Here is a 27,962-nt window from a genome sequence, read left to right on the forward strand (position 1 = left end):
ACAGATATACGCGTCTAAACTTTTGACATCATATTCAAAGAAAAGATGTCAAAAATTCTTGTCCACTTAATCTCATTGAAGAAAATCTTGATCCGAATACGTTAATGCATTCCGCGGATGCGAAGCTACTGCATTACTCGATCGCAATTTCACTTCAAAGCGGTCGTGTAATGCCCGTTGACAAAAGCCTTTAGCCAGGATACGGCTTCGAATAGAATTAAGCGGACGCCTAAAAGGATGATCCAGGTGGCTGGGTGCGCGAGCGCACCTACCCGAACCCGTACCCACAACCAGACCCACCCACACCCATACTCGCACCCACACTCACACTCACATCTCTACCCGTACCTACATTTCCATAGGGAAAAGACTCATGGTAAAAACAATCCTCTTTCTCATTCTTCAACCTCTCGCAATGCCCCTACGTCCTTTACACCACCCACTCACCACCCACTACCACCACCAACCTCACACCACCCCCCTCTGCAAGCAAAATGAGCGAGCAGGGACACACAGCGAACGTAATTCTACGCTCCTTTCCTCGCAATGTCGCCAAATTAATTAGCCTCATTTTAACTACAGAGATAATTCGTTGCTTTTCAAGAGAGAGAGAGGAGGGGGAAGAGTTCTCTGTCTCTTTTTCTTTCTTTCTTTCTTTCTTTCTTTCTGTATGTATATATTCGTTTACTATACTTCGTTATATTTCGAGGACCTTTTCTTTTCTTTTATTTATTTATTTTTTTCGATCAATTTACTTTTTAAAACTCTATTTTATATCGTGTGTTCAATGAATTTTGCAAAAAATGTTTTAGAAATCGTACACTTTCGAATGGATTCTTTCATCGATCGATCGTGTTCCAATATGGTTTGTTGTATATTTTTAATGGATTTGAGATATATTTATTTTGGAAATTCAAGCTTTTCGAATTTGCGATTTTCCCTGTTCGAATCTTTATTCAAAATTCGTAATACTAGGTGTATGCGTAGTTTCATATTTTATTACTCTTATTTAAGTTTAACTTTTATTTGGCATATATCTTCACATTCACAGATAAGAGAATACAATTTTTATTTTTCATCTTTTACTTTTTAACAAGTCTAAAAGTGTATTCAAGTAAAAAAATATTAAATATTTCTATGCCGCCAGAATATTATATTTTCTCTCCTATGTTAACGGACATATAAAATTGAAATTCTACACAGAAACTAAAACCAAAAAAAAAAAGAAAGAAAGAAAGAAAAAGAAAGAAAATAAAACAAAACAAAACAGAACAAAAAGAAAAAGAAGAAATGACCGATTCAACGCGTGCACGCAACGGAGCACAATGTTAAAAATTTATATTACAACTGGCAGAATTTTATGCAAATGTTCTCCCTTTGGAACGTCTACGGTAATAATAATTATTCTTTCACGATGAAAAAAAAAAATTCACTTATGTCTTCCGACTCAGTCTCACATTAATTTCTATGTTACCGAACTGAAATTAGTGGAGTATCTTAAGCCCTAATTTCAGAACGATCTTACTGACGAATCTCCAACATCCAAGTGAACCGCGTTTCTATACCGCTTTAATTGCCTTAAAGAAGAGCTAGAGCTAGACAGAGAGAGACAAAGAGAGAGAGAGAGAGAGAGAGAGAGAGAGAGAGAGACGAAGAAAGATAGACATATATATATATAGAGAGAGAGAGACAGAGAGAGAGAAAGTTAGATAGATAGATAGATAGAGAAAGAGAAATAGAAAGAGAGAGAGAGAGAGAGAGAGAGAGAGAGAGAGAGAGAGTGAGAAAGACAGAGTCAGTGGCAGGAAGTAGGCGAAGAAAAGGCACGCGCCTGGTATTTAGGAGTGGCAGTAACGTAACAATAGGCCACTACAGAGGGTGGAAACGGTAATGGTGTGTCGCGGTTCGCCCGAGCTTACTTTTATGTCTCACCAGAGGTACTTCGAGCCCTTCTCTGTCTATCTCTATCTTTGTCCGACAACCGTGTTCTCTATCGTGAAATGTTAGAGAGAGAGAGAGAGAGAGAGAGAGAGAGAGAGAGAGAGAGAGAGAGAAACGAGCCGACAAAGCCTCGCTTTGTCGCCGAGCTCCTTTCTCTATTATTAAATTGTGTGTTCTTCAAGCAGCTCTCTCTCTCTCTCTCTCTCTCTCTCTCTCTCTTTCTCTTCTTCAGCACGTTGCTGGTGCATCGCAACCCAGAAGCAATAGCCTGCGAGAGCTTCGACAAAGAGAGAGAGAGAGAGAGACACTTATACCTTACCACGAATTCTATTTTGTCCCTATAAGGGACGAGAGCTTCCGTTTCTTCCTACACAGTACGTGCACCGAAATTCACTTTTCACGAATGAAAAAGACAAAACGGCTCTTTTCTGCTGTGACTTTCACGTGATTCGAGTTATATAAAGTTAGTTTAAAAGATCGATCCGAGGTAGATGATATCTCGTAGATGATTTCTAATATACTTATATGTTTATATACTTATATGTTTAATATACTTATATGCAATTGTTTCATTAATTCTCTATAACGTTATTATCTAACTTTCGAATCGACCCGCTTATTTATTATTTTCTTCTCTGGTTTGCAATTTTTAATTTCATTTAATTTCATTTTTGCCTTTTCGAAAAATTTACATTGGCATCAGCCACTGTTTCATATTTTTAATGCTTTTAATATTTTTCAAAGTATATGTTACAATAATATTATAATTAATACTAAAATTCTATTTCATAACAAAAGTTATAGAGAGTTAAAAATTTGTTTGTTTCAAGAGCAAAATATCGAAGGTATAGGAAATCGTTTATCACGATCGAATAGTAGAGTAATCGAGTAAATATTACTATGAATGAGAAACTCTAATAAGGTTTGTCGTAAATAAAAAAAAAATAAAAAATGATCACGTAATCTTCCTTGACTCGTTCAAATTTGAACGAATGACCTCGACAATTTTTTCTCCTTTTTTTTTTTTGTCAGATCATATAAACATGTCCCTATAATATATAAAATTACCAATATAAAAAAGAAAAAAGAAGACGAGAGAAAGGAAAAAAAAAAAGACAGAATAATTAATAACAAGTAATAAGTAAAAATTGATTATTACACGTGTTACTTACAATCAACGGACACCTTGATCTGCTTGCTGACCGTAGGCGGAATACCATTGCTAGCGATGCAGAGATAAGCGCCCATGTCTAGTCGAGAAATGCGTTCCATTTCTAGCGTCTCTCCCACCCATTCGAGCACTGTAATTGGAATTTAAAGGGCGATTAAATCCACCGCGATAAGTTTTCACCGAAGAGCGAGAGCGAAACTGAGAGACAGAAAGAGAGAGAGAGAGAGAGAGAGAGAGAGAGAGAGAGACAAAGATAGAGACACATAGAGATAGAGATAGAGAGAAAGAGAGAACGACAGAAGCTAGACATTAATTCGATACCTTCCGAACGGAGATAACTTTCCATTCCTTTTTCCTCTCTTCGCGTTCACGACTTTTCACAGATTCGAGTTAAAAAAAAAAAAAAAAAAGAGGATAGAAAAACATACTCTTTCTCTCTCTATTTCTCGCTTTGTCTCTCTTTCAATCAGTATACACGTCGATTTTAATCAATCCACACGTCAAGACCCACAACACATTCTTTCTCTCTCTTTCTCTTTCTCTCTCTGTCTCTCTCTCTATTCCTTTTTCGTTCTAATGATTAAGAAGAAAATATTCCCAGATAATTGACATTTCGATCGAAATATCATGTGATGCCTTCATTAGCAAAGATAATTATATATATCACGTGGCCTGTCAAATTATATTTTTGTCTCTATCTTTCTCTTTCTCTCTTTTTTTGAGATGTGTGTGTGTGTGTGTATGCTCGCCGACGTTAATAGAGAAGAGGAAAGCTGACTCTCCCTACCGAGCAGATTTTTTTCGAAGCTTCCACATTTCATCTTTGAGAACGGTGAGTGTCATTATTTTTAATTGCCGCATACACGTAGAGGTCGTCGAACCTATCGGAAAGCAGTTCGCCCTAAACCTACGTTTTCTCTCTCTCTCTCTCTCTCTCCCATGTCCTTTCGAAATGCTTCCCTCTGACGAATCAACGAAAGCCGAAATTCCAGATGAAATATCTCGGATTCGTGTAAACGACTACGCAAAGGATTTGAAAACGTTTAAACCGAACGCAAGTTCTCCCTTAACGCCGGCGTACGGTTCTTTTTTTCTTGTCTCGTTTTTTTTCCCCTCTTTTTTCTCTTTTTATTAATTTCCAATGCATATCCAAATTATTCTAGGCTATTCGAAAAATATTCGGCTTTCAAATCGGTATCGAAAATTTTTTTATTTTCCAAATATTCCCTGCACGAGTCTACGAAAATAAAATCAACGGTGGGGAATAAACATTGCAATTATACTTGAAAGCAATCGATGCCAATCTACATAGGCGTATACATACATACATATATATATATATATATACACGTTTACATGTTAAATTTATTTGTTAGAATTAATTAATAATCCTTTATAACATATTTTTAAACAATCGACCTCTTTTTCTCCGTTACTAAAAAAAAAAAAAAATAGAAAAATAGAAAAAAGAAGCAGAGAAAAATTTCACGTATCTGTAATTACATATCCGTATATTAATTATTGTAGAATAAATCGAGCATGGGTAGATAAAAAGTTGTAAAATAATTCCTAGAAAGAAAGTTTCGGATTACCCTATCCTAAAAAAAAAAAAAAAGAAAGAAAGAACTACTCACCGGAAAGACTTTTATTGATCGTGATTTTCGAATTGTCATCTCTTTTCCAACGAATGCTGGGTATTGGACTTCCGGTTGCTTTGCACGTCAAAGTTACGTTTGCACCCTCTCGTACTATAGCATCTGAGGAACTCTGTGAATCGTCGATATTCGGTGGAACTGAAAAAGAAAAGAAACTTTCGTCGGTACATGCTCGGTCAGTAGTATACTATAATACAATAAAATTTCCATGGGAAATCGACTAACGCGCGTTGAAGAGAGAAAGACGAAAATAGAAAAAGAAAAAAAAAAGAAAAAAAGAGAGAGAAAGAAAGACACGTTAAGATCGAAGGAACTACTAAAACTAAATCGATATCACCTTTCTCTCTTTCTCTTTCTCTGTCTGTCTGTCTGTCTGCCTGTCTGTCTGCCTGCCTGTCTCTCTATCTTTCTTTCGTTCTCGCTCTTAAAGAATCTTCGTAGAACGAATAATTTATAGATACGTTCATTTAAATTTACGAGCACACAGGCTAGGAATTTCGATCGAAACTTCGCTTATTCTCGCCTCGGCTGATTATTTTTCAATTCCCATTGAGCGGAAATACTCGATCAGTGTTCTACGAAACTACGACGCTGTATATAGCCCGCAAGAAAGGGCTATTTTCGAGGTGAAATAGAATTCTATCTAACATAGAAATGTAATATTCTAAAACGTAGCTGTTTCAATGATTAATCCGATTCCGAGTTACAAGATTTAGATCTTGAGATAAAGATCGTCGGGCTATTTCTCATTTCAAATTCAAACTCAAATGTACGATTATTGGATAGAGACAGTTTCTCTCGAAGGGACAGGATTACCTATTTCAACGTTTTACACATGTGCTACGCATATCAAGAGTTGTAGAATCGGTGCGAACTCGATGAAAACTTTCGATAGAAATTGCACTTTCTCTCTCTCTCTCTCTCTCTCTCTCTCTCTCTCTCTCTCTCTCTCTCTCTCTCTCATTCTCTCTTTTGTAGAAACGACTTTTATTCGACTCTCCTTATCGTTTTATTCTTCCGCAAAGGGTAAAGTTATAGAAGGTTAAAATTGCATAAATCTTACGATCGACCACTGCATTGCTCTCTACGAACATAATTCTTATGGAATTCCGATGGGAAAATTCACTATGAAAAGAGACGATAAAAAAAGAAAAAGAGAGAAAGAGAGAAAAAGAAAAGGGAAAAAAAACGAGGTTACAATTTTTCGATCGAAAGGGACCACCTGTACGAAGATCCTATTCTTACGATGCGCAAATCGATTATGCGTCAAGAAGATGTCTTGTCATGTGAAACAGAGAGAAAGAGAGAAAGAGAGAGAGAGAGAGAGAGAGAGAGAGAGAAAATCCGTTTACGAGCATAGAAAGATTCGAAAGGTGGATTTTAAGTCTGGCAGGAAACGAGAAGCGTTCGAAGATAAGAGAGAGAGAAAGAGAGAGAGAGAGAAAAAGTAAAAAGAAGAAGAAAAAAAGAAAGAAAAAGTGGGGAAAGGAGGGTGGAAATCCCCGTTAAAAACTCGTAATCACTGGTGATAAGAGGCCCTCCTTCCTACCGTGAAAGAAATGTCCTTGGGAAGGATACGAATCGTTTTCTTTCTCTTCTTCCTTCTACCGAAGAAAGAGAGAAACGTATAACACCATCGGAAAAATATTGTCCTTTCTACCTAGAAGAATTACGATTTTATAGTCCGACAATATTTTTCAGATGGTATACTGTGTTTTTCTAGCTTCTTTCGATTTTCTCCCTCCCTCTCCCTCTCTCTCTTTTTCTTTCTCTTACCACCCCGTTTCTCTCTTACTTTCTCTCGTCTCATCATCTTCTTCTTCTTCTTCTTCTTCTTTATCTTCGACAATTACAAAAGCGGCTTAACTATGAAATTACAGATAATCTCCGTGATAAAATCAATAATAATCCAGATCGATCGTTCTTTATTAACGAGTCATAATTTTGTTTTCTCTCATACGTGTTCTCCCTCACATTTTCTTTTCTTTCTTCCTATCATTAATTAACAAGGAAATAAAATTTATCCCTTTTATAAATATCTATAATATCCTTTGTCGATTTAAAATGAATAAATATGATATATGACGAATCGGATGTAAAGCTATGACTATGATATTCATAGCGATAATCTTCGTAAGATAACAATCGGATTTACGCAATGGAAGACGATATTTACGAAGGCGAAGGAGGCTCGCTATCAAGAGATTTCGAGGATGGTTTGGCTAACGTAGAATTGACCGAGGATAAATTTCACAGGTGATTTCGATTCCGAAGTCGGGACGGGCTCTAACCCCAAACTCATATATCTTGTACGTTACTGAGATATCTAGGGTTAGCTTTACAAGCTTTCTCTCTCTCTCTCTCTCTATCTCTCTATCTCTTTCACTTTCTCTGTTTGTATGTGTAACAGAAAATTCGACGATTCGTCGTCGTGAAATACATACACACGCGATTTCTTCAAATAACGACAATCGTTTCTATCGACTTGTATTTAAACTTTTATATCTTAAAAATATCAGTTTAAATCAATCCGTTATTAATAAAATTTCTGTATTCTATTATTACTGTGATTATAAAAAAAATATATATATATATACATAAAACAGTAATAATGGTTAACTTTTTAATATCTTGAATGAATAAGTTACGTGCTCGTTATTTCTAATCGTTATCAATCGTGATATAAAATGTAAAAGAAACATTACGGCTCGTTTTGCAATTAAAAACGTATCTATATAGAATATACGTACGTAGAATGCATACATAACTATATAACATACGGGCTCTTTCCATCCATTAACTGTCTCGAGCACCGCCTGTTACGTTATTGTTTCACGACTTTACGGAAATCCTACTGCAATTCTCATTTCCCCTTTCCACTTTCATGGTAACATAGTGTAACACGTACGATGCGTACGTACGTATATACGTACGTATCTACGTACGTATGTATGTACGTGTATGTACGTAAAGGTTTCAAGCAACGTTCTGGCTTTTGTAAAAGAACGCGGGTCGTTAGTCTCTTCCGACCTATCAGCCTGCATCAAAAGGAGAATAAAAAAGAAAAAAGTAGAAAAGAAGAGAGAAACAGAAAGAGAGAGAGAGAGAGAGAGAGAGAGAGAGAGAAGGGCCGAGCGGTTGGCACCGTGTAAGATACGTCATTAAAAACTCTTCTCTCTGACCGAGCGTGAAGCTAACAAAGAAGTTAAAAAAAGGATAGAGACAAGGCTGGTAGAAAGTAAAAACCTCTGTCCATCTCTCCATCCACGTTCTCATCGTGGAAACGTGTTTACCACAAAATGCCTCAACACACGCTCCCAAGCTACCGTTTTTTATTCCACCTCTTGCTTCGTCGTCCTTTGGAGTGCCACTCTTCTTCGTCCTACGTCGTTAAGCGTATTAACGTGACGCCACCAACGCTGACCGCTATTGTCCTCGACTCGGAGAATGAATAAACGATATTCGTTTAACTTGATATCATCGTGTATTTTAATATTGAATTACGTGTATCGAAATAAAATGTTCTTCTATTTATTTATTTATTTATTTATTTATTTTCTTTTTCTTTTTTTTTTATATACACGACTTTGTTACGCGTCTGTTATTTATTAAACAAAATTAAAGGTAACCACGATATCTTCGAACCTTTGAAAATAGATACGTATTTCAATACGTCGTCATCCTGCAAGCTACTCTCAAAAACATACGATACAAATTCTTTTCCTCGAATTTATATTTATCGAAATTAGAGTTAGTCGAAGCTTTATGATCCTGGATCGTTCGATCGTCATTTCAATTGCAATTACCTTTAATCGATCTTACGAATCACGACTTTAGTTTCCTTTTCTTCTCTCTCTTTTTTTTTTTTTTTTTTTTTAAATCGAAGTTCGATCATTCTTTTTTTATATATAATTTTGAAGAAAATTAATAAATGAGTGAGATCAACGATTAAGCAGAACGAGCAATCTGATCTTATTTCTCTTTCTCTCTCTCTTTTTCTTTCTCTGGGGACGTTTCGATATTGAACGAAGAGAGACGGAAAGAGAAAGAGACAATTTGCATTCCGTATCGGCGTAATATTCCAACGTGGCGGTCATCGCGATTCCCAAGTGTCGTTTTCCCGTTACTTTCATGTATGCACGCTTGAGTGCACATACAGGGTGCTCCACGACGATCCGCACTTGCATCGAAATCGTCGAATCTTCTATAGTGGTCCTACCGAAGATAAAACTCGGCCAAGTCGAAATCGTACTTTGCTATTTGTTTTTCTTTCTCTCTATCTGTTTTTTTCTTTCATGATTTATATTAGAACACAATTGAATCAATTTTCACATCGTTTTCCTATTGCTTTGCGATTAATTAACTATTTATAACTCGTATTATTATTAATTAGTTAATAACGAAGAACGAAACAAAAAGAATCGTCATTTACGATTCATCGAGTATAAATGAAGAAAAAAAGAGAGAGAGAGAGCTTAGGCAAATATTAACGAAACCATCTTGATTCTTGACGTTAATAAACGAACAAAGACGATTTTAATTGCATTAACATTCAACCTTTGCCATATTATTTGATAATTATCTACGACGATCTTTGAACATTTCCTCGTTTAACTGTTTAACTCACTCGATACCGTCGATGAAATAAAAAAATTTTTATTTAATTGACATCCAATACGATCGAATAAAACTTCCCATTCTATATATATATATTTTTTTACAAATATTTATTCTCTCCTTTCTTTTTCTTATTCATCGAAATATTGACTAGATCCTACGAAATAAATCATTTCCATGTGTGATAAAAAATATGTTACATTACGTATAATACATACATATATACAAAGTATAATACATACATAGCGAGTATCTAATTAATATGGGATTATCGTCGAGCTATAAAAATTACAAGAAGGCTTTTTCTTTAAGCATGACTTAAATAATAAAAAGAAACGAACCCTGGGGAAACTATGGGCTCGTGAAACGAACCGAACTGTTTTCTCTCTCTCTTTCTCTCTCTCTCTCTCTCTCTCTCTCTCTCTCTCTCTCTCTCTCTCTCTCGAATAAAAAGAGAGAGAGAGAGTATTAAAAAAAAAAAAAAAAAATACAAAAAAAAAAGAAAAAAGAGTCATGATACGCTTTTTATTTCGACGCAAGCACAAGCAGCTTGATTCTGTACGGACAAGCGAACCGTGAATATACGCGATGAAATGACGTTGGCCACTTGGGACGGTTCGTTTAGTAGCCCCGACCTCCAGAGAGAATGAACGAGCCTCTCTCTATCTCTATCTCTATCTCTATCTCTATCTCTATATCTCTTTCTATCTCTCTGTCTGCATATTCATACGTAAACTCGGCCGGATGTCCCGTTTTGCGTGCCTCGGAATACCCGTCGACATTCGTATCATTTGCACGATTATGTACATTCGTGGAAACCACTATTTTTCTATTCTATTTTCTTTTCTTTCTTTTTTTTTTGTTTTTTTTGTTTCTTTCTTTCTTTTTCTTTTTTTTGTGTATGTGTGTGTGTTTTTTTTTAATGGACAATGGTGGGGAGAGAAAGCAAAAGGGAATAAAAATTGTAGAGAAGGGAGAAAAAGATATGGACCGTTTCACTCGATAAACTGATAAAGAAGAGAAATGATATAAAAGGGAAAGTGAGAAAGGTGAATGAGTGGTTAAGATTATTTTGATATAAATAATATACAATGAACGTGGATATGTTATATGTATGTATATTTTTAATAAATAACAAAAGTAAAAGAGCTTTCATGGTTTAATAAATATAAGAGAGATTTTACGAGAAATATAATCAATTCGAATATCCGTTTATAATAGTGAATTAATTCTAGTACAATACTACAACTTCCTATTTGTGAGAGATGTAAAGAAAGAAAACAAGAGAAAAATTACAGGCAAATTATTTCAACGAAAGAATTATATATTTGAATAAATAACAATAACAAAAGAGCTCGGCGATCGAATAAATATAAAAGATTTAACGTTGAATAAAATCAATTTAAATATCTGTTTAATGAATTAACTCGAGTTACTTACTTCGATGTGTATTCGTAGATGCGAAAAAAGAAAGAAAGAGTAGAACAAATAAAAACACACAGAGAGAGAGAGAGAGAGAGAGAGAAGGAGATACAAAAAAATTACGGAATTAAAAGAAAGAAACAAAGAAAAAAAAAGAAAGAGAGAAAGAAGTAATTCTGTTCGATCGTTGTTCCATTCGGCGCTTGCGAGAAACACAACACTCTTATTTTATCCCTCCCTCGTTATTTTTTTTTTCTTTTTCTTTTTTTTTTTGTTTTCCTTTTCTTTTTTTCGGAGACTCCGCTTTTTGTCCGAACGATTTTCTTCCTCTTTTCTTTACTCCTCGTGTTTCTTCTACGGAATATTACAGGGGCTCGTGTAAATAAGACTGTGCTCTCCTTCTAACGGCGGTTAAAATACTTTGCCGAGTAAGTAAACTAAAGTTTAATTTCTTCGTCGAGCACTAAGGTGGACTCACTTTTCCGCTTAATTCAGGCGTGGATATACGAGGGTTACGTAAAAGGGAGAATAAGGGCGAGGAGGGATAGGTAAGGGAACAGAGTTGGAGGGATGAGGGTGGAGAGGAAACGACGGTGGTTAAAACAACAGCGAAGAAATAATTTTTCAATTTTTAGACGATGTCCCTTCCTCTTTCGACAAGTATTCCATCAATACTTGTTTTCGATTGATTCGATATAAGGAATACTGTTTTATCATTGATGGAATAATTGCTTGATATCCTTGCTCGAATAATTAACGATCGTTACGGTTAATCGACGTGAGAGAGGATTATTATGGATCGATATTTGAAATTTATTTACTAGGGTATGAATGAGAAAAAGAAAATTATTTATATCGTTTAATTTTCGTCTGAAAGAGGATCGTTAAAAAGAATCGTCTTTAATTCGTGAAATATGAGAACGACCTTTGATTTCAATAAATTGAAGATGAATCATCTTGAAAGAAGCTTCTTTTTCTTTAAAAAAAAAAAAAAAAAAAAAAAAAAAAACACACAACGAATGAAAATAAGTATAAATAAAAAAATGATAAAAATCGACAATTATTCCTTCGAGATTGATTTATCGATCATATTTTCCAACGAAATCGTCCCATCGATCCTGATAAATATTGAAAAAATAATCAATAGGTTAAATAAACGAATAAATGCGATAAGAGGATAATAATATCGAGGAGAGACAACATCGATATCGATATTCTACATCGATAGTGACAACGAACAGTGTTCTCGGATTGTTCGAAATAGGAAGGGACATCCATCCCTTTGCAGTTCGTGTCAGCCTATCCGGGGAACGAAAGGGCTAGTATTTGAGAGGTGTCGTTGATACACGTCACTACACTTTGGACCAGGGAGGTCGATGCGAAACGCCGATGCATTATTCAAGCGGAACACGAGCAATACCACGTGTGTTGCTTCCCCGTGTGTTGTCTGTCGACTTGTCCCAAAACTCGGAGAAACAGCCAACTATAGAAGAAAAGAGAGACAGAGACAGACAGACAGAGAGAGAGAGAGAGAGAGAGAGATAAAGATAGTAACAGTATGAGTTCTGGTTTTTGATGCTGTAGAATCCTATAGCCAACGTTACCTCTACAAGAAACGAAGTCTCAGCCTCTTTCAACGATATTCACGAGTGGAGTGAGAACAAGAACACAAAAATCCTACTTTTCTCAAGGATACCAGCCAACTTATTACGCTTCGAACGAGATCCCTTTTTTATTTCTCGATCGATATCCACTTCGTCTATAGAACCAGTTACTACGACTTCTAGTGATAGCTATGGAGAATCTTTTCGACTTACTCTCTTTCTTTCTTTCTTTCTTTTTCTCTTTCTTTCCCTCTTCAGAAAAAAATATATACATATATATCTGTGTCTCTTTCTCTTTCTCCTCCTTCTCCTTCTCTCTCTCTCTCTCTCTCTCTCTCTCTCTCTCTCGTAATTGGCTACTTGAGAAAAAGCAGAATGGGCACGTGAATCGAATTCGGACTCGCAGATGCTTATCAGTGGTTTTGGTTGCTCGAGAAGTATGTATGTATGTATGTATGTATTGGTTAAGTAACTATCGAAGTGCCTCCTTGGATTCCTTCTTCGTTTCCGTCTTTTTCTATTTCATTCGTTTGACGTATCCCCTCAATGTTTTTTTCCCCTCTCTTATACGATATATCCTTCGGTTAAAAAGAAAAAGACGAATTGTCTGTCCGAATGAAAATCCTAACTCCATCTAATTTTATAAATAGAAAGAATAACAAAAAAGAAAAACATGAAAGTATGTTAAATTTCGACTCGTTATTTTTTTTTTAATTTGGATTTTTCTCGATTAATTGATACACGCGCGTATACATATGCTATCGACGTTAATTATGTTCGAATGACGAGATTATGTTTAAATGAACGAATGTTTAAATGAAAAGTTTATGAATACGTCAAATGATGTGCTAATTATCGAATATTATTTTCCCTTTCTCGTCGGATGAATGTAAAAAAAATCATTAGAGACGAAGAAACAATAACGGAAATATAATTTCGAAATATAATTGGACTTTGAAGAAGAATAAATTGAATGAAATATTAAATCTGTATAATAAACTGATCAATTGGAAAATTTTTTTTAATTACACAATCGACGTTGCGGTATTCATTACATCATCATTATATCCTCGATCATTCGTGCTAACTTTTCTATCATTATTTTCTCCGGATGATAAATTATTTAAAAGTATTAAAGTAGGTAATGTTTGATGGAAAAGTGTCTTATATTTTTAAGAAAAGTATTACTCCTATATTCAGTAAGTTCAGATGGGGATATAGAATTTCAAAAAAGGCATTGCTAACAAGAAGAAGAATAAAACGGCTTGCGCTCGTTAAAGCCTTCACCTCTTTCGCGACGAAAGAAACGGTATTGCGTTACTTAATCCATATTAAAAGTGCATTTTCTTAATGTTAAAACATATTTAGAAATGATAACATAAAGCAAAATGAACTTTTTTATTTATTTATTTTTTTACTTTTAATAAGATTTTCAACATAGAGAAAAAGAAAGAAAGAGATAAAATATTTTTTGTTCTATTTTCTTTCCAAGAAGATATATCTCTGAAGATTAGGAAATTGATTGCTTGTTTTTTATTTAAAAAATGTTGTATTTCAAAAAAAGAGAAAGAAAAAGAACGACGGGCAATTAAATCGAAAGGAAAATAATGTAATGCGAATTCAACGTGGCATTCTAATGTAGAAAATATATGGTCAATAAAATAGAGCGTTTTGTTTGTGCGTGTGGTTGTTGTATCTTACACGCTTCAAAAAATCTCAAAAGGGAAAACCTACGAGAAAAGTTTCGAAGAAGAAATCGCAATGATAAGAAAGACAGGAAGAAAAGCACAACGGTGGATGCGTTACGGAAAGCAAAACGCGTTTCGTCGGCTACGGAAATACGAATAAATCGTTGGACCGTATCACAGGAGCCTGATGTTTACGAGCGACTTTGCTGGATGATTCGCATCGATGATTCGATGATAAGTTGCCTCTTCCGATTCATTTGTCGTCATATATAAGTACACATATATATATATTTATATATATATATATATACATACACACACCTATATATCACAAAACCTGTCAAAATTACAATTCTATTAAGATGATGCATGTGTCTCCAAAAAAAAAAGATATTAATTATGTTAGAAATAAAGATATATAAATATTTGATTAAATGTCGCACAATTATATTAAGTTAATTGAATTAATTTAACATAATTAATGTTACGAAATATGAGAACTCTGATGAATGGATGGCAATGTTATTTTTATATTCTCTCTCTTTTTTTTTTTTTTTTACATACAGAATATACATTTCCAAATATTTTAACATAATTTAAATAATTTAATAATTTCGTATATACAAAAAAAGAGACTGAATACAATTCTGTAAAAAAAAAAGAAAGAAAAAATTCTAATAACAGCGTTTTAATAAACACGTAATTTATACGAAGACACAAGTTTGAATTATAGTAACACGTTGTGTCTGCACGATCGTTGATATTCCAAAAAGCCATATATATAAAAGAGAGATATATACACACGTATATAAATATAGGTATGGGTATATATAGAAAGATAGATAAAGGTCGAAAATCTTGACTGTATTCGTGCAACGAGAGGGTACGAAAGTCCCGTGGAAACAATTAATCTAGCCCACTGATTACTCTACCGACTTCGTCGGCACACCCCCACCATTCATGCCTGGCTCGTCGGGCTGCTCCCTCCGTCGAGACGTCAAAACTCGAGATATTAATATGTTCTCTCGGATGGCAGAGAACGGAAGTCACCTTTCTCTCTCTATCTATCTCTCTATCTCTATCTCTATCTCTATCTCTATCTCTACCTCTATCTATCTCTCTGTGTCTCTTTCTAACACTTCACCCTACTCTCCTGTTACATCAACACCTGCCCGCTAAGTCCACGAATATCCACTTCTGATTAAATTATTATTGTCTTTGCCCTTGATACAGTCCATCCCTTTTGTCCTTTCGTCTGTCCGAACTGACGTCTCGAATTTCAAATGCTTCGTCCATTGATCGATACATCGATAACACCGATATCTTTCTCGTTTATGAATAGATATAATATTAAATAAAAATGATGATCGATTGAATGATAACGCTTTGATATCGTATAAATATATTTAATATATAATTTTTCTTTCGTCGTTAGTATCATTTAAATACGATTTAAAACGTCTCGGACTTGGCGAGAGATAACGTTTCGTCGATCGACGTTCCTCCTTCGATTATTTTCGATGAAATTTGATCGATCCGACTTCGATACCATGCAAATCGTTGTAATAAATTTATATGTATCTCGGAGTTCAGAACGCGTCATTAATTCGAATAAGAGATTATATATTTATGGAAGAATCTTCGTGGAGGATGGATAGATACATAAATAGGAACGAATGTCCGATACATATATAATATAATAAAATATATAAGTCAACCTGGAATATTTCATTAGAAATTAATATTCCGAGAAAAATTTAAGCGAACTTACCAACGACGTGGAGATATCCATATTGTGTTTTGGCCGCAGCCGTATTAATCTGGCACATGTACTTTCCCTTGTCATCCTCGTGCACGTTATTGATATGTAGGTACCAGGTTGTATGCTCGTCGTGCGACACAGATATTCTTGGGTTCCTGGTAATAACGTGATTCTGTACCGTCAGAATGGCGCTCTTGTCGAAGAGCATCCAGGCCACCTAAAACGAGAGAGAGACGGGAGAGAGTTCTCGATTAAACTACTTTTCCTTTTCTCTCTACTATCCCCATCCCAATCCCCATCCCCTTTCACCCCCATTTACCCCCGTCCACTCCTAGATCTCTCCCGCTGTTTCGAACTTTCCCTATTACGGAGTTGACGTCATCGAAAGAATATTTATGCGTATTTACAAAGAAATTTTTCCATTGCATTTCGTTATTCTTTCTCTTATTGCATCTCATATTATTCTTATCCATCTTTACGTGAATCTAACGATCGGCTAACGATCGTTTTTTCACGAAATTTGATACGAAAATTAAAGGTTCTGTAAAACGAACGTAATAATCTGATTTCAGTTCGACGAGATTAAATAATAAGGGAGATATTTGGATACAAGTGTGTTGTCGTGTGTTACGTATTGTCAATGAAATATTCGTGCATATTTGCAAGAGAAAATATTTACCTTGTTTCCTTCCAAACGCGTCGTGCGACGTGTAACGCATGCGATTTATGTTAAATGCTTGAAATAAGAACGATCGCAATGATATCTGACTATTTTGGAATAATAGACGAGAGAAGCTAGGAAAAAAATATATATATATATATTGTATTTTATGTGACTAACGAAAACGGATATCCACACTTTTTTTTCAGGGAATGCTGCTTCAAAGCACGGAGATCATTTAAAAGCTACGCGTTCTATTCACTCGCACCGGTGTGTTTAACAATAGCTTTCTTTGTAACAATAGATTCTGTATTTTGTAAAGCGAGTCCGTGGAATTTGTGACAAACAAAATGCAACAATGTCACGTGAGACGTACGTGAGTACAAAAAAAAAAAAAAAGAACTAGTTGGCGTTCAAAGTCCGTATTTTATACTGTACAAACTATCTTTTAATATATATGTGCGTGTTTTTTTATTTTTAAATTAGTTTGTCAAAGTAATCTCTATTACTTAGTTGATAAATATTTTCTATAGAAATTTTACTCTTACGAAGGTAGAAAGAAGAAAAAAAAATTAAAAAAAAAAAAAGAAAACAGAGTAACAAAAAGCATTTCACGTGCACGATTTTTTATTTATTTAATATTTTTCATTTTTAAAATGTTTGTAATCTTAACGAGAGTGACGTGATTTTTTTATATATCAAATATTTGTCTCTACTATTTCGTTAATAAATATTTCCTATAGAAAGATTTTTACGGATGTAAAAAAAAAAAAAAAGAAATAAATAAATAAATAAAAACTATTTCGCGTGCACGATTTACTTATTTAATATTTGTTTATTTTCAGAAGAGATCGACAATGTTTTTTCTTTCTTCTCTTTTTATTTATTTGTCTATCGAACATCGTTCTCTGCTGTTTAGAAAAATATTTTCAAGAAAGATAAAATGGATGAAGAAACAGAAAAAGGGAAATCAGTAATTTGATACAATCAATGCTGTCAAGTTTTAAGTATAAAACTTGATAGATTTTGAAAGTTTCGAAAGATGTAGTACGTACGCAGATGGATGTTTAGATGATCTATGAAGGCTCTACGAGAATATGGATCGGCTCCGGATGAATCACTTTTGGTAACGCGTAGCGTTTCTCAAGAATATCCGAATCGTTTTACGAGTAAAGTTTCTTATCGACGAACAGGATGGCGACGCCCCGCGGATGAACGAACACACGCTTGTTGTCTCTGAAGATATCTTCCTCGAACGTCACAAGCACGCGGTCGAGAGAAAAAGTCATGAGATCGAGAAAGATCGAGAAATTTCTTTTCCATTATTATTTCCTATTCTCAGGAGATTACATCGAACTTTCCTCACAAATTTTTCTTTATATTATTCATACGACCGATAAATTACAGCGTTAATGTTTAATCTGCCAAACGTTAAGTAGCGTAACAAAGAAAAAAAATATTACGACGATGTAATTTTTCATATCAAAGATTAACATCATATTGAAGAAGAAGAAGAAGAAGAAAAAAAAAGGAAAAAAAAATAAATAAATTACGAAGATTCAATTTGCCACACGTATTTACTGTAATAGCTTAGATGTGTTAGTTCGTTAAAAATTTTTTCCAAAAAAAAAAAGAAAGAAAAAAAACACGAAAAGAAAAGAGGAAAAAGAAAACTAAATCACATGCATCGAAGAGATAAATAAAAGAAATACATTAAATAAATCAGCCCGGACATTTCGGGTATTAATACGAATCTATGTAAATCTGATTTTTCTCAGGATAAGATCAAAATAAAATCTTTTTGACAAACAGTCTTGAGAGCATGTACGAGGGTAGATAAGGAGAGAGGAGAGGGTAGAAGGGAGGATGGTGTTACACATCGAGAATCGAAAATTCGCCTCTTCGAGAGTTTAGGGTTTGTAGAGAAACTCGTCGGAAAGTTCATGAAATATTTATATTTGCCTGCTTTTCTTTAAGAGGAAAGTAAAGATAGAAAAAAGAAGCGACACGAGCGTAGCGTGTGTTTGCGCGTACGTACGTAGCTACGTACGAACGTACGTACGTACAATAGGTAAGTACGTGTATATGTGTGTGGCGAGGAAAGAAAGAAAGGGGAGGAAAGGGGGGAGGGGGAGCAGGAGGAGGAGGAGGAGGAGGAGGTGTGGGAGTAAAAGAGGAAAGAGGAAGAACACGGAAGAGTAGAAGCGTAGAATTTTGATCATTTTCTCTGTGGAAGCCTCTGGAGAAATAAAAGGAGGCGGCACAACTCTCGAGTCGATGTTTCGTTCTAGTTGGGTGCAACGTTGTTACACTTTTCGAAACGAAATATACTTTTTATTGGGAGACGAACTACGAATAACTGGAAAGATTACGTGGAAAGTAAGAAAGAGAAATGAAAGAATAACAAATAGTTTCTCAGTGACGTTAGACCGTTAACAAGAAATATTATTAACGGTTAATATTTATAGTCAATTTTGAGAGCTTTCATCTTTTTTTCTATCTCTCTCTATTTTTCCTTTTATATTAACAAGTAATTTTAGACGAAGATTGTCAGATATTGTTAAGAAGCAATGTCGAATGAAACAAATGGTGTTACGATATATTAGAGAACATAGATTAATTAATAATCGACGATTTTAACACGGATAACGATGTTTGTTAGGAAAAAAAATAATCAAATGAGATTGAGAGTCGTCGAAAAGGAGTAATCGATTTTTTAAATTCATTGAAAAACTTTTGGTCGTACCTGTATCAACGGGCAATTAATTTAAACAACCGATATTATTCGACAATGTTACAGCAAGAAGTAGATATTAATAGATCGGATCGATAGATTATTTGAACAATTAATATTTAACGAGCGATATTAAGAAATAATGGAATGTAAACGCTAATAGAGTATAAATTATCCATCATCGATATCCCGTTATCTCGTAACTATCACTCCTGTATAACAAATAATGAATAAAATTTAGGGAAACTAGAATAAACGTTTATCATGAAAAAGCGGAAGCTTGTAAAGGCCGATAATAAATCTCAGGGTGACGTATAGTTGGAATATCGATCTTTTATATAAAGATCCCATCGATGTTAAAATCAAGTCGACGTTAAAAATCGGTTAATCGCTTAGAAAAGCTTATGCTAAGGTCTATGGAAGCTTGATATACAACAACTTGGTTTTGACTTAACCATCCTTGACGCCATTCTCAAAAGCTTGAACCACCAGTACCAGCACCAGTATCAGCACCAGTACCAGTACCAGTACCAACGAGCTGTAGCAACCTTGTGCGTTTCGTTTCATACCCCTCGAACCTTCGTCACGAACGATTGACCTCGACTGAGCGATGCCAAGTGTTCTACAGGTTCTCCTTTCCCTCGGTAGTTTCTCCCCGAGCGAGCTTCATCGGTCAAGTTACTTGGACCAATCGAAGATGTTACACAGCACAACGTTACTTCGAAGAAGAAAAGTTCTCACTCTTGGAACGAATCACGTTGATACGCCATGACAAGATTCGATTAACCTGTTAACTGTGTTATGACGAGTATTGTACTCGTCACTCGTCATAAGAAGATATCATAATTTTTTTTCTTTCTTTTCTCTGTCTTCTGTCTCTTTCTCTCTCTCTCTCTCTCTCTCTCTCTCTCTCTCTCTCTTTGTTTTTTTTCTTTTCTTTGTTTTTTGGTTACGACGAGCACGACACTCGTCACGAACGGATGACAATTTTTTTTGTATGCGCGCGCGTTACTACGAGTGTGCTTTTTCTATGCAAGGAAAAAAGATTTTTCTATTTGTATTAAAATTTTCATGAAAACCAAAAAATGTTCGTCAACTGAGAATGTATATAGAAGTATTTTGAAACAGCAAATATGTATATATATATATATAAAAGGAAATAGAATATCCATTAGACGCTACGCGGCAGGCGAAATATCGTATCGTTCAAAGACGATGCTAAGCGAGTTTAGTTTGTGAAATAATAAAATCTCTTTGGAAATCTCTTTGAAAAAAGAGATCAATCGTACGATTCGCTTTATTTGTATATTTGATTTTTGTTAATAACTGTAATGCCTCCTTTCACTTTTCTGTTAGGTATTATATCTTTCTTTAGATAGATCGTTTGTATAATATTTACTAAAAGACGATAAAAAAGAAAGAATAATAATATTGATAATAATAAAAATAATAATAATTCATCTGGAATAATAACTTCTTTCTTTATATAATACATATTACTGTAGATCTAAAGTGACTCTCTAACCTCGATTCAATCACGAAGAGCTCTTAACCGACTGTGTACACTTCATAGTCTGACCGAGAAAGCGTATAACCAAAGAAGAGTAAAAAGAAAAAAGAGAGAAAAAAGAGAGGAAAAAAGAGTGAAAAGGGGGAAAAAAAATAACAAAAAGAAAAAACAAAAGAAGTAAGTTTACCGTCGGGATTGTTTACCGACACTGGCCGCGAATTCTTTCCCTTTTTGAATTCTTTTGAATTCTTGGTGGTTCTCGCACGAGTGCACTCGATGATTGCGAAACTTTCACCGAGGGAACGACGAGGAGACGAAAAAAGTTCCTTTTATTTCGTATATTTCGACACGGAGAACTTTAAATTATGCGATTATCCGTTTAAAATCGTTTTACAATTTCGTTCGACCTTCAATTTTCGACGGAAAAACTCGAAACCATCACTCGGTATCGCTCGAATCTATTTACCATACAAATGCATGCACTTGTTTATGAATGAGCTTCGATTCAAGGACATATATTATTATCTATTAATTAATCAACGAGATGATATATAAATTATCGCGATTGCATCGACGTTTGTAATATTTCACTTTTCTTCTCTCTCTCTCTCTCTCTCTTTTTTATTTACTTCGTACATTCGTATAATAATTTTCTCATTGTCGTTGCAAGTCGATATGATTAATTATTTTGTTTTCATTTGATCCGACGATCGTTTTGTAGAAAGAGAAAATAGAATTTTATAATCTGTACGTATTCGAAAGGTACTGGACTCTCTTAAAAGCACGAACTTGATTAAAAAAAAATTTCTTTTTTTTTTTTCACGATAACGCAAAGTACTAAGACTGATGTTACGATAGAAAAAAATATGGCGAAAGGTTGTAAGTTAAGGAGAGAAGGGGATGGTCGAAGGTAGAATGAGATGCACTCGAGGAAATTGCTAAAACCCTTGGTAACGACTCATTAATTCTTCATGTCTAAGAGATTCTCCCGCGAAAACTTATTATTGCATTCTTATTTTTTTTTTCTCTTTCTGTTTCTTTCTCTCCTTTTCTCTGATCCTCTTTCGCCGTCGAGTGTTCTCGGTGATTACAAAACTTTTTAGAGTCAACGGGGCGTGTATCTTGTTACATCTTAAATAAAATAGAAAAAAAAGGGAATAAATAAAAAAAATAATAAAAAAGTAAAATAAAAAAGAAACGGAATAAGGGGAAGTCCTTGTTAAAACATGATACGGAGTTAAAAGTCCTTGTGAATAAATCGCGATGGTGAGAAAGAGAAAAAAAAAAAAAAGATCGTAATCGTTACTGTAATCGTAAATCGTAAAAATAACGTTATAAAAAAAAAAAGAAAAAAAAAGATCCGTGAGAAGATGTCCAGAGAAGATCCAGAGATCGATATAAATAATTAACGCAGATAGATGAAAGTTTATCTCGGGAATAGGTAGGTATTTTTCAAAATCTAATCCTTAGCCGTACGATCGATCTAACTCTGATAAAAATAATCCGTGATGCATGTCGCCACGTATTCCATAAGTTCTGCCTCGATAGTTTCGCCTGACCTCATCGCTCAAGCCATTTCCAAGGGTCAAAAAGATCTGAACTTGTCGATCCGCGACGTCGCCACTACTAGCATGAGTAAGAGAGAGAAAAAGAAAGAGAGAAAGAGGGAGACAGGGAGAGAGAGAGAGGGAGAGAGAGAGAGAGAGAGAGAGAGAGAGAGTTACGAAAAAAACCACTTTCCGTGAAAGAAGCGAGTCTACCTACTTCCGTTCCTTTTAACTTTATCGACGGACATGTTCTCCAGTCGTATTTCGAAACTTAAGACGAATCCATGAAATAGAAGTTTCTACGAATCGTTAATTTCACTTACCTTCAATAAATCCACAAGTACAATTTAAACTGATAGACCATTAAAGAATACGAACGATACCGATTAATTTTATTTTCCAAAAAAAAAAAAAAAGAAAGAAAGAAAGAAAATAAAATAAACAAATAAAAAGAAAATTTATTGCAGCTAACATAATATATTACGTGAAATCAATGAACCGAGCATGATCATCGAATCCTTTCGAGATTACAGAGTACAAAATTAAATTACGATTTAATTCAATTTTATCTCGATTAATAAAAAACGGAACCGATTAAATCGTTGCACAACAAAAGAAGAAAGAAAAAAAATAAAAAAAAAATAAATAAATAGAACGAAATGAAAATTGTCAAAGACAATGTCGCGATGTCTTTAAAATCCAATTGAAAGATCGTAATCGACGTACCACCGTGATTATTAAAGTCCCCTATAGAATCTTTAGTGCCATAAAGCAATAGGCATAGTAACCAAGGAAGAATACTACCCTCTACCCCCGTAGTCCACCCATTTACCCTCATAACCATAGAAGCGTTATCTCTTAAACGCAAGTCACTTAACGAGTACTTGCTAGGAGCACTTAGACGGTTCTCACAGCTTGCTCTACAGGTTCTACTGTAGTAAATGCCGGAAAAGCAGCATCCGAGAACCGTGGGCGACTTCCTTCGAAAACAGGAAGGTCTCCTCGTGAGAAATATGCCTTTCTCTCTCTCTCTCTCTCTCTCTCTCTCTCTTTCTATCTCTTTCACAACACCTACACACACATATATACAAACATACACACGTGCGAGCAAACACATACATCCATTCATCCATACGTACGTACATATGTACATACATATATACATAAATTTACATACATATATGTACGTATATGTACAAATACACATTTAAGTCGAATTCATTCGATTTTTCAACTGCATCAACATGCACCGGTTAAAGATAGAAGAAAGAAAAGAAAGAAAAGAGAGTGATAGAAAGAGAGAAGAGTTTGTTCCTCTTGGAAAGGTCGAAGAGAGAACACGAAGCATTGATTCCTTGCTACGAGAGGAGAGTTACAGCTTTGTTTACTACGACTACGAGTACGACTACGACGACGACGACGACGACGACGACGACGACGACGACGACGACGACGAGCTCAGCGCCGTCCAGTCTGGCTCGCTTCCTCTCACCCCACTTTACCTCTCTCGTATGTCTTTATATTCTTTTACCAGCACTAGCATCACTACCATCACCATCATCCCTCCTCATCCCTCTCTTTCTCTTTCCTATCTTCTCACCCATTCTCTTCTTTATCCGTCTGGACCACCGGAGCAATAGCTAACGTCAAGTTCAACTCTACTCGTCCTTTCCAACATTCTTCTTCCAACAGAGTACTCCATCGTCTTTCTCCTTTTACACGCAAACACGCTAATACAAAAGCCTCTTGCTAACTCTCTCTCTCTCTCTCTCTCTCTCTCTCTCTCTCTCTCTCTCTCTCTCTCTCTCTCTGTTTCTGTTTTTTCTTCTTTCTTTCTTTTTTTCTTTTTCCTTCTCCTTTCAACGTAAAATATGTAAATATTGTATAATATATGAGAAACGAATTGTTTTTTATTCTAAAATAATTCTACTAAATTAATTATAATTGTGTAGAGAGAAAGAAAAGCAAAAAGGAGAAAGGAAAAAGAGTTAGACTGAACAATCATCGCGTAATAAAGAAAAAAAAAACAAAAGAAACGTGTCGGAATAATGCAAACGTTGCATCGGATTGATGCAAACGAAATTATATTTAATTAATCGCGATAAACGCGAGTATACAGACGATTCGTTTTTTCAATAATAATAATGCTAAAATAATCGACGTTTAGGATGTTTTATTAAACTTGTTTTAATCTGCTTGAATGGATAGACATAGACAAAATCGAGTTTCGTCAAAATAAATATAAAAACAATATGTTAAAACAATATTTTGAAAGAATAAAGGAAGAAGAAAGAAAGATAATCGTTTACAAATAAAAGTCATCGTTCCTTACTACATCAAACCTCTGTAAGAAAAAAAATATATTTCTATTATTTATTCCTATTAAAAATGGTTAAAATAGTCACGTTTTATATGACACTCGTTATACATATATATATATATATATAGTACGATGTTTTCGTTATGTGTGTGTACATCTCTCTAGAAGGAGAACGAACGGTGCTCTTTCTACTTCCACTTCATACTGCGTACCTACTACTACTACTACTACTACTACTCCTCACCCTCCTACAACCCCCTTCTACTTCTACACCTATGAGTTCCATGCATGTGGCAAGTTGGAGCACATTCCGGTTAAACGTATTACAACCACTTAGCCCGCAAGCTGTCGAGTCCTTTAAACCCCCAGTTTATACTCGCTGTTTCTACGGCACTGCGGAGACCGAATGATGGTGGTCCCTTTTAATTGGCATACTGCGTTTTCCTCCCTTCGATACTATCGCAAAAAGAGTAACTAAACTCAGAATCTTACGATCCTTTTTTCATTGATATTAATTACATAAAGTTTTTAGAAATCTTTAAATCATATCTAACACCCTGTATTTTTATTCATTCATTCATTCATTTATTTATTTATTTATTTTTTTTTGGCAAGTTATGTTAAAAAAGTTAGAGATATTATGATATTCTATGGAATATGTACGATGAGTTAACATTGTGTAACTTTGATGTCGCGTATTCGTCTATGTATTTTTTTAAGTTTCAAGTATAAATATAAATTCTTTAATAATTTTAAAGTTCTTTTTTCTTCGAAATGAATTAAAAAAAAAAATGTAGATATAACCAAAAAGAAAAAAAATTTGATCTCTTCGCAGCTAGTATTAAAAAAATAAATTAAATAAAATACAAAAAAGAAAAGAAAACCATTCCTAGAGATTAATCGATCAATTAGAAAAGTTTAGCGGGACGTGTAACGTGAAATTTTTCGAAATTTCTCAAAGATAGAGACAAGTTAGATGATAAGACTCAAGATATATAATATAAAGAGCGAGAGAGTGAGAGAGATAGAATGGACGGCCCTTTCCAGGCCGTTTCCACCCCTTTCAACCCTCACTTCTATGTCCGTTCTGTCACGAGTGTAGAAAGTTAGAGCACATTCCGGCTAAACGTATTGCAACCACTTAGCCACCAAGCTGTCGGGTCCTTTAGCACGGTGGACGTCCTCTTAATTGGCATACGACGTTTTCGCCACCCTAAGCGATTGCGGAAACCGGAAGTACGCGCACCGCCCACAAGAGCTAAAAGCACCTCGAAATTTCCTTCGGAAGATACGCTAGCCTGCGTGCCACCTCGACAGGGATATTTCAGGCTCGCTGACGACATTCCTGATGAAAGTTAACGCTCATCTAACCATCGCTTTATCCATCATTCGTATCTTAATCATAATTTTTAAATAAATATCACACGATATTTAAAAAAGTTCATTTGAAAAAAAAAGAGACAAAAAATAAAGAAAAGTGTTTGATAAAAATAATAAATATTTATGGGGTCTAATGATATATAATTGTGTTAGTTTCATTTTTTTTTTGTTAAGTGATCTACTAGATCATGGATCTGTATCTAAATTTTATTTATTTATTATTATTATTATTATTATTATTATTATTATTATTATTATTATTATTATTATTATAAGTTCAAAATCAAGAAAAAAATTACAATATATATGTATATAAAATATTTTATAAAAGAAATGTTTATTTTATTGATATTGAAACTTATCCAAGTTCTTAAATATCCTCTGTACATCCTAATAAAATCCTATTTGTCTACTTGTACGTTATTGTAATTTTATAAGTTTGTCAAGTATAAAATTAAATAAACGTATATATAATTCTCAGACAATGTATTACTATTATATAATAATATAGATAGAATGAAATTGAGAGAAAGTTTCAACGATTCAAAACTTCTCCTTACCAAACATTTCTAACTAGATGAATTAATTTTTATTACGATTTTACCCAACCAGTTATAAATGTTTAACCCACATTCGGGTTTATATACGTGTGAACTCTGACCAACATCACTGACCAAAACTTTATCAACTTTCCAAGTCGTCCGTCAACATGTTCCCTCGACCGAAATCGAGCGACACTCTTTTCGGAGCTGCGAACACGAGCTTGATTCAATTTAAAAATCATCCCCTAAGTGCTCCGACGAAAGCATAGCCTTCTATTCTTCTTCTTTTTTCTTTTTTTCTTTTTCCTTTTTTTCTTTTTTTCCTCTCTCTTTTTTTTCTATTTGTTCTTTTCTCTTCTCTTTTTTTTCCCCTCTTCGTTCCCTCTGTCACGTTAAAAACAACGACTGTTCTTCCAGACTGGCTCCTCCATTTAGGTATCTCGCGTTTTAATTCTGAATGCCCTGGCCGAGTATTCGCGACCATGAATCGCTTTTCGACGTTTTCTACGTCGAAATATGGCTTGCCTCGGTGAACAAATTGGCAACGATCGTAGGATCCATAATTCTACTGTCTGTCTGTCTGTAGAGAGAGAGAGAAAGAGAGAGAGAGAGAGAGAGAAAGAAAAGGGTCATTTTCAAGGTTCTTTATGCTCGAAAAATTTTTTCAAAAGCGTTTTTTAAAAATCGCACACCTTTTTCAAGTTATAAAAATAGTACTGCGTCGGATGTATGATTTATTCTTAATAAATGTCAATATTAAAAAATATTGTATATATTTTTTGTCGATATTAAAAAATATGTATATGGAGAAAGAACATTTTTTACGCAATCAAAAAATTTTTTATAACGCTATTAGAAATTAAAAGACACTTAAAATCCTGTTTATCAATTTTTCGATTTATTTATTTAATGATAAGGTGTTAACACGTCTTCTAACGCACACGATTGTACTTGTACATTCGTAATATAATAAAAAATATGAAAAAAAAAAAAAGGTATCGATTTGAAAAGAGATAATCGAGAATGTATCGATCATTCTTCGTCCCCTTCACACGCACCTAAACTTACGTTCATTTAAAAAAAATTGAAATTTCACGTGGAACGAAATTCGAAGATAAATATCGACTTTGTTTCCACTAGCTTTGAAATCATCTCTTAAGGGCACGAAATACGCGCGACTCGTATGCAGGAATAACATCCTAGCTGCAAATTATTCATGAACTTAATAGAAGCATAATTCACGGTACACCGACGTGGACTATGTAAAATTTGTTGGAATAACGCCTCGCGGCATCACGCGGTTAAAATGATTTGAAATTTTTTTTTTATCAAAGTTTTTTTGTTCCCCCCTTTGAAATTATTGCAACAACGAAAAATTAACGTCGTCGTTGCACTTTTCGACTAACAA

At 34.6% G+C, this 27,962-nt stretch overlaps 1 protein-coding gene across 2 annotated transcripts in view; it reads right to left on the reverse strand.

Moving 5' to 3' along the window:
- Positions 1–27,962, reverse strand: part of LOC127068897 (neurotrimin-like) — a 245,585-nt gene that overhangs the window by 91,524 nt on the left and 126,099 nt on the right. For both annotated transcript variants that reach the window (XM_051005273.1, XM_051005272.1), the window contains 3 exons: positions 15,870–16,077; positions 4,747–4,905; positions 3,114–3,242 (listed from right to left, as the gene is read on the reverse strand). In XM_051005273.1, the coding sequence (XP_050861230.1) occupies positions 3,114–3,242; positions 4,747–4,905; positions 15,870–16,077 (496 nt within the window). The remainder of the gene's footprint in view (positions 1–3,113; positions 3,243–4,746; positions 4,906–15,869; positions 16,078–27,962) is intronic.

The sequence above is a fragment of the Vespula vulgaris genome, chromosome 14, assembly GCF_905475345.1.
Source record: "Vespula vulgaris chromosome 14, iyVesVulg1.1, whole genome shotgun sequence".
Taxonomy (NCBI): Eukaryota; Metazoa; Arthropoda; class Insecta; order Hymenoptera; family Vespidae; genus Vespula; species Vespula vulgaris.